The sequence below is a fragment of the Epinephelus moara genome, chromosome 24 (assembly GCF_006386435.1).
Source record: "Epinephelus moara isolate mb chromosome 24, YSFRI_EMoa_1.0, whole genome shotgun sequence".
In the NCBI taxonomy this organism is placed as follows: domain Eukaryota; kingdom Metazoa; phylum Chordata; class Actinopteri; order Perciformes; family Serranidae; genus Epinephelus; species Epinephelus moara.
In genome coordinates this window covers 36296485-36304310 of record NC_065529.1, presented here as the reverse complement: position 1 = coordinate 36304310, position 7826 = coordinate 36296485, and the positions used below count along the sequence as shown (strand labels likewise).

The following is a 7826-nucleotide window of genomic DNA, read 5'->3' as shown; positions in this document are numbered from 1 at the left end:
AGAGCTAATTTCTTATCTAGGCCTAACCGCCATATCGATTTTTACTAAACTTGGTAGATATGTAGAACAGGACGCCTCAAGGTGACTGGAGAAATTTAACTCCAATTGGTAACTGGGTGGCGCTATAACAACAGAAAAATGCTTAAAAATGGCTAAAATGCGACCAATCGCTGTGGCTCCCCCTGTGGACCAATGTTTGTTTTTCTTCTAATTTTTGGTATGACTAAGTCATGGTATGGTATGCTGTGGTATGGACTAGTAAATAAAGATTGACTGACTGATTGATTGATTGATTGATTGATTGATCGATCTGGGCCTGCAATTGGCCACAGTCTCCTGTCACGGGCTACTTTTTCCTAAAGCCTGACAACAGAACCAGTCCCTTTAAATAACAATATACTGAATGCTTACTATGGGATGTTTGGAGATTCAGATATGTTATGCTTGTAGCAGCTAATATAGCCTCGAGCCAATTCAGTCAAGTAAAGAAGGGAAGCGGTCTGAAGAGGTCTGGAAAGGTCACTTTTTTATCTTAGTCAACACTCCTAACTTGTTTCATTTTTCAAACTTGTAGGCCTCGATCGCAACTGAAGCTGAATTTATCAGACTTCTCGCAGCTCCCTCTGGAGCCACAAAAGACTTTACAAAACTTTTTTCACACATGCTGTAGTACTTCCCACAATGTCTAAAATCTGTGGAGTTAACCTTTAATAACCAGGTATAAAAGTGTGTTTCTATTTTGAGTGTTGAGCTGGTTTACCATCAGTTTTTAATAACTCACCGTTCAGGAGGCACTCCCTCCACTACCACAGTGTCGACAGGCTTGTATGTGGCCACCTGAAATGGTTTGTAAGGAGCCACGGGCCCCAGCTCCACAGCCAGCGGGGTCCTGGCTATGGCTTCCATCTCCCTCACAATACAAAAAGGCACAGATCCTGGCACATCTGGGCAGAACTCAAAGTACATAGAGGCAGGGAAATATCCATAGTGGTTCAGCGTGTACCGAACCACAACCTCATAGCTTTCCCCTGAGGGAGACAGAGGGAGGCAGAGGAGGAGCTGTGAGCATTAATTACCTCTTCAGTTTGTTTGTTGTCAATGAAAACAGACAGAGAGGGGGAGTGTTCTCACCAGGACAGAGGAACAGTGGGCAGGCTCTGGTCACTCTCCTCTCATCCTCCAGAGTGAAACAGCGGATCTTGTGGAGGGCAGTGTAGAACGTGAAGTGGACGCAGTCTGTGCCCTTGTTTACGATGTGGAACCTGACGATGAACAGCTCTTTGAGATTCACAGTGAACTTTACCTTTCCACCGGTCGGCACGGGGTCTGACGTGATCTCAATGCCCCCCTTGTCAGCTGTCAGCGCTTTCCTGTAGGAGAGAGAGGCATGATTAAGCTGCAGAATTTACAGCTGTAAGGCTTGTAACTAAGACGGTGTACAAGTCTGCAAAGAGAGTGCATCTTGTAACTGTCTCAGCTATGCATGTCTCCCACTCCTTAGTCTCCCTTCCCCCTTGTTTGATGTCTCCTAGGACTGTCTAATATCAAATAGATGATAAGCTTTGATTCTCTTCAAATCTGTTTTCGTTGGTGAAAAGATATATGTCATTTGGATCCCATAATTTCTCTTCAGTGGTTTTTATTTAATCTTTTGATCACAATCTCTTTTTAAGGCTCTGTTTGATAGCTGACAGTAAAGATATGACAGGATATTAAATAAGAGAAGAGAAATAGAGACAGGGAATGACATGCTGCAAAGATCTCTGTCAGGATGCAAACTGGGGAAACAGCAGTTCAATCATTAAAGCCTTTGCCCTGAAGCCAAGAAGCAACCTAGACAGCTCACGAGTCTATAGAGCCGACACATATAGACAGACAAACATTCACTCTCTCATCAACTCCTATGGGCAACTTGTCTGCATGTCTTTGAGGAAACCTACACAAGTTGTCCTTCTTCGGAAAACTTAACAAAAGTCCTGTGCCAATATCTTGTTAACTTTTACAAAGGAGCGCTACCGAGCATCCAGACTGGAAATATAACAAACTGGTTTGGGATGTGCACGCCGGCCCAGAGCTCTGCAGCGAGTGATTAAAACCGCCCAGAACATCATTGGTATCCATCTACTCTGCATCAGTGATATCAGAGAGATGAGGTGTCTGCGCCGAGCCCAAAGGATACCAAAAAGATGATACCCACCCGAGCCGCAGCCTGTTCAACCTGCTGCCGTCTGACGAGCGATGCAGAAGGAGCCGCTGTTGTACCACCAGACTACAGAGCAGCTTTGCTCCTCAGGCTGTTAGAGTCATCAGCTCCATCGGATATAAATGAGTCTTCACATAAACCTCAGCTGTTCTACACACTGCACTGCAACTGTGGATTTTACATGGAGCTACTCTGTTATGTTGCTCTTCTTAAACATATTACCATACCATTACATTTGCACTATCCTCATTCTCACTACCTCAAGTCTTTTACACTCTAACTTTCATACTTAACTAATATTTCAGACATATGTTCTTTAGGTGCAGACGTGACTGTTACCTTCCTTGTACATATAATTTAGTTCTAATTTTTTTCTTTCATGCTAACTTGATATACTTTGTTCTATTTTACTGTTTAATTATATTCTAATTTAAAATATTTGAGTATTTGTCTACATATTCTGTGTGTGTAGCATGGAGCAAGCTACAACTGCATTTCATTGTGCGATCCTGTGCTATGTAGAGCGGCAGTAATGCCGTTCATGTGGACTCAGCTTGGGGACCAGAGGGTCGCTGGTTCAAGGTGTGAGATGTATTCCCTTTTAACCATGTGTTCACATGCGCATGTTGGCTGCCTTGTATATCCTTTGTCCTTTTGGAGCGTTGGTGGTGCACATCCTCAGAAATTAAAGTGACATGACTACAACATGCAATACACACATGAACACTAGGGGCAGTGTAGACAGAACGTGTCATGACGTGCTTGATACATACAATCTACAATGGACCTTTTTTTTTTTTAACGTAATCCACAGTGATGTCAGAATTAATAATATAGCAACCTCCTCCACTGATGCCATGTTCATCGTTTAAATCGTGCAAATCTGGAAGTTTCAAACGGTCTTAGTTCGCTCAGGTGGAATCCACCAGTAACACACATATACATTGGGCCTATACAAAAAGTTATAAATCAATATTTAATTGACAGTATCAGTATGTTGTGCGTGCCCATTTCCAACTAAAGAGGCAAACTCTAGCTAAAAAATATAAATATATAAATAACGGGGAACGTATTTGTTGCCGTACATGCATGGGAATTATAAGTGTGTGACACATCAAAAGCCCTGATTGGCAGCCAGTGTGAGGGATGATATCATTAAAAAGGAGAGAGCCATGAGCGGGACAATGGATCGCTTTATTGTACGAAGAAAATCACAACAAAGCACCAGCGAAGACGACCTGCCACCGAAAGAAAAGTCAATAGTCAGTAATACAAAAGCTACCTGTCTTATTTTTTCTTATTTTAATTTTCTTATGTCGTGATAAGAGTGATATCACACCTTATAGAAGCTATTGTGCACAGATGTACAGGTGTGCCTTGAGATTTTGGCTTGTCCTTTGATGTGCCTTGGGCGTAAAAAAACGACTGGTATACACAACGTGGTTAAAAATCAAGTGTATCTCTGGCCTAAGTCGCCACATGGACCATATACGCAGTGTGGACTGGTAGATGTAGAGGAGCCAGTTTGCCTCCTGGGCACTACCAAGGTGCTCTTGATCCAAGCACTGAACCCCCAACTGCTCAGGGTGCCATCCTGTGAGGCAGGCAAATTTGTGAATCCTAGGATAGCAAAAGAATAAGCCTTCGTCAGTTGGATTGGTTAAGTGTAATCAAGAGGAGTGGGATTGGTTAGGGTGAGAATGTCAGGGCAAGCCAATCAGAGGCAGAGTAAGGCGAACCACTCCTTCGCTATCCTTGGATTCACAAATTCACGTGAGGCAGCCCCCTCACTCTAACATCTCTCCATACGTAATACATGTGTTGTCCATGCTGGGGGAGCAGACTGCGGGTGTTATATGTTGTGAATCCTGAGGCAAATTGTGATTTGTGACATTAGGCTATATATAATTAAAATTGAATTATAGGTGCTGTTTGTGTATTTGAGCTTTTGTGTGCCTGAATATTAAAGAATGTTTTCTTATTTTCTTTAGTGGCAAAAGCATCAAGTCACCAGTATGATGAAAGAGCTCCTCCTAGACCTCTTGTGGACTCTCAACCCCTGTGCTGATACCCAGCATTCACCTTAACCAACCCTACTGTTGTAAAGTTCATGTGCTCTGAGTGGCAGGTGGCACCTTGTACAGTAGCCTCCACAACAAGTGTATGGATGAGTGTGTGAACGAGTGAATGTGATTTGTAGTGTAAAAAGTGCACTGTCTACACACCAAAACAAACCTACCTGTTCGCCTTTAACTTGTGAAGGATTTCCGTAGCCAACTTCTTCTTGGGGGTCAGCACAGGGGTCACAGGTGTGGAGGGGGCAGAGGGGTGTGCAGGTGTCTCAGGTGTCCTCTGAGGGCCAGAGCTGGGACTCTGTGGCGACTGAGGAGGGGCCCGGGGCCTCCTCCACTGGTCACAGTAGACTCTAACCTACAGCAGGGGTTAAAAATATAATGCTTCCTCATTCTGTTTCTGTAATTTATTTTTTGCAGCAGCATATGTCTGGACTTGTCCCCTGACAGCAGCACCACCACAGGAATGACATCTTACCTGAGGTCTGACATTTATGTAGATCTTCCCCTGCCTTATGTGGGCTTTGTTGAATTTCAGTAGGACATGGAGAACTTTGTAAAAGGTAGGGTCTTTTATTCCTTCTCTGTGAACACATACACACAGAGAGGGAGTGGCATTATTATATTATTATACACAGCCCGGTGTAACAACAGCATGTGAAACACTCTTGTTTGTGCAGCCTACCTGCCCCTAAACTCAGATTTGTAGATGTCCCGAAGTTCCTTCACGCTGGTGATGGATATTCTGTCTCCCAGAAATTCAATGAAGTCCAGTCCGGATTCAAGCGACTCCTGAAGCGACGACATGCTGACACACAGGCCGCTGCTGCTGCCGCCGACTGTCTACCTCACACAGTCAGATGAGGAAGTTCATAGGCGGACCAACTATCAGCCTCAAATTCCACAAGTATTAATGTAGCTGTCGGTGTGGATCAATTCCCCGTTACGTAATACTGCACGACTTTTGCGCATGTTTACAGCATACGGAAGTTAAACTTTTACGCCGGCATCGATTTCTCATTCATTTTTTGACGCTAATTTATCGATTAAATGTGATATAAATCAACTATGTGGCGCAGTTTACCGCAAAAGTCGAGCTGGTGAACGGTCTCCAACGGCTACCGGAAGGGAGCGTCTGCAATTGTTTCACACAAAGAAAGCGAAAACACCTCAGCGACAGAACAAAATACAAAAGTTGAACTAACAACTTTATTGCGTATACTTGTGTCTTTGTATACCTTTCAGAGTTTAGCCGAAGTTTAAATTTCCAAACACGATTTTTAAGAGGAGTACACATCCTCTGACATGTTATTGTTGACACTCCCTGGGCTGCTGTGTGTGGAGTCATGTGAAATGGGCGTTTCCATCGATTAAAAATGTTTAACAATTTATAATATATTTTTTCATGATTATAAAACACACCGAACTGCATTCATCTCATACCAAAGGATAAATATGTGTCGTACATTCTGTAACTATGATTATTTCCCTTATTAGGTAATCTACTGGTTGATTATTGATTGATTGGCTCAAAGTGAGTCCTTTAAGACTGTTGTTTCTGTAAGGTGTTGCAGAGTTGTGCCTGCCTGCAAAGGTATGCGTGCACCTCGCGGGAGCGCGCACAGCATTAAAGGGATAGTTCAAGTTTTTTAAAAGCTGTGTTGTTTTGTTCCAGTTTTATCAATAGACATATATTACGTATATATGTCTATAGTTTTATCGACAACTATGAAGGTAAGTTGCTAATGTGCTAGGGCTAGGCTAGCTAGCTGGCTGAACTGACGAACGCTAGCCAAGGTAACAAAGAAATCTTTGTTAGATTTGACAACTTAACAGGCTATTTGTAAATTATGTTGTGACGATGTATGATTACCGTTAACTGCATTCATAACACAAATTAATATTAACGTTATCTCTCCATTCCCAACAGTTTCAAACAAAGAATCTGCAGGCAGAGTCAGCATCAGGGCTAATTGTTTCAGGTCCATGATAAAGAATGAAAAACCTCACTACCTCAGAGTAGGAAGGATAGTCTAAAAATAAGATGTTCTGTTCGTTCAAAGCCGCAAGCATCATGTTCTGGTTGTTTTGTGACTAAGGTAACAGGTCACTTGCAATTTGGGATTGAAACAAGCCTAACTAAGTTGCATTTAACAGTACTGTAAGTTAGCGATCATCAGCTGGTAGCTAGCTATCCTTAAATAGGTCTCGATTGCATGGAAACACCAGAAACTGGTTGTGGCATTGTTCAATGTTCGCTCATTCAGCGTTCACTTAGGGCCTACTAACAGAGTTTGAACGTGAGTAAATTGAGACAGGTGATAGTGCTTTGCCCCATGACAGTGTTTCAAAAAAAGCAGAAGTTGATTGCTTATTTCTTGCAGTTGATAATGTGACATGGTTCAGGCTAATCATATTTTATTAGGCCCACTTCATCAGCCTGCTCTCAGCTTTCTCACTTTCATTTGTATTGAAGTAGTGTAGTACTAGCTAGTGTGACATGACTAACATTTTGTTTCAATGCATACAGATTGTCTTAGAAGGCCGCTCACTGGTGGAGGCAGTGTGTTCATGCAAAGCTGGGAATGCCGTCTGCAACCACAGCATTGCACTGCTGTTCCAGACTGCAGCCTACTCAGTGCAAAACCTGGCTGCTGTCCCACCTGTCCTTAACTGCACTGAAACGGAGCTCTAGAACCTGTAGCTATCCAGGAGTACTGTAGGATGAAGAACGTGAACTACTGGCCCTGCGGCTTCGTCATCCACCCAGATGGCCCGTGGTTAGGGTCATCTCCTGATGGCCTGGTTTATGACCCCACCGAGAGCCCACCCTTTGGACTGCTGGAAGTTAAGGCAAAGAGCTACGTGGACTGTAGCTACTTGAAAATGCGTAACAACAAACTGAGATTGAAGCCAAGCCACTGCTATTTCTGGCAGGTGCAAGGTCAGCTCCTCATCACAGGGATGGAGTGGTGCGATTTTGTTATCTTTGCAGAGGAGGACATAATCATACAGCGAATCTACCGAGACTGTGGTGTGGCTGCAGCCATTAGGGAGAAGAGAGATTATTATTATTTTAATTATTACCTGATGGTAATAATGTGAGGGGAAATAGAACTCTGTGATGGACATATTGATAGTCTATGTTGGCTAGTTTAGCTGTTTACATGTGTGAAGCAACTGACATGTTAGCATGTACAATTCTGACACCATCCTTGTATGGTTTGTTCTGTGCAGTTTTACAGTAAATTCAGTGAATGAAAATTTCCAGAGAAGGACAACAGTAAAGACCAGTCAACTTTAATCCAGCCTTCGACTCTCCTTGGAATTCATCATGTTAGCTATCTGTCTATTTGTCATATAATGTTGAGAGTGAAAGCAAAATTATTCACCTGAACAGCCTACAGTCTGATCATTCTACCCAGCCAGGTCACCCAGATAATGTATAGTGTTAGCAGATTAAATCAACATTTTATTTCATGCAATACCAGTGGTGCAGTTAAAATATGTACATGTATAAATTGGACAGCTAACTACATGGCACTGTGAGG

The 7826-nt window shown here is 42.9% G+C and overlaps 1 protein-coding gene across 1 annotated transcript in view; it reads right to left on the bottom strand.

The window, feature by feature from the left end:
• Positions 1–5388, bottom strand: part of mov10a (Mov10 RISC complex RNA helicase a) — a 23727-nt gene extending 18339 nt beyond the window's left edge. Inside the window, exons 1-5 of the mRNA XM_050037032.1 lie at positions 4961–5388; positions 4754–4859; positions 4443–4633; positions 1132–1370; positions 782–1028 (exon numbers count right to left, since the gene is read on the bottom strand). Of these exons, the coding sequence (XP_049892989.1) occupies positions 782–1028; positions 1132–1370; positions 4443–4633; positions 4754–4859; positions 4961–5082 (905 nt within the window). The 5' untranslated portion in view covers positions 5083–5388. The remainder of the gene's footprint in view (positions 1–781; positions 1029–1131; positions 1371–4442; positions 4634–4753; positions 4860–4960) is intronic.
• Positions 5389–7826: the final 2438 nt, after the last annotated feature.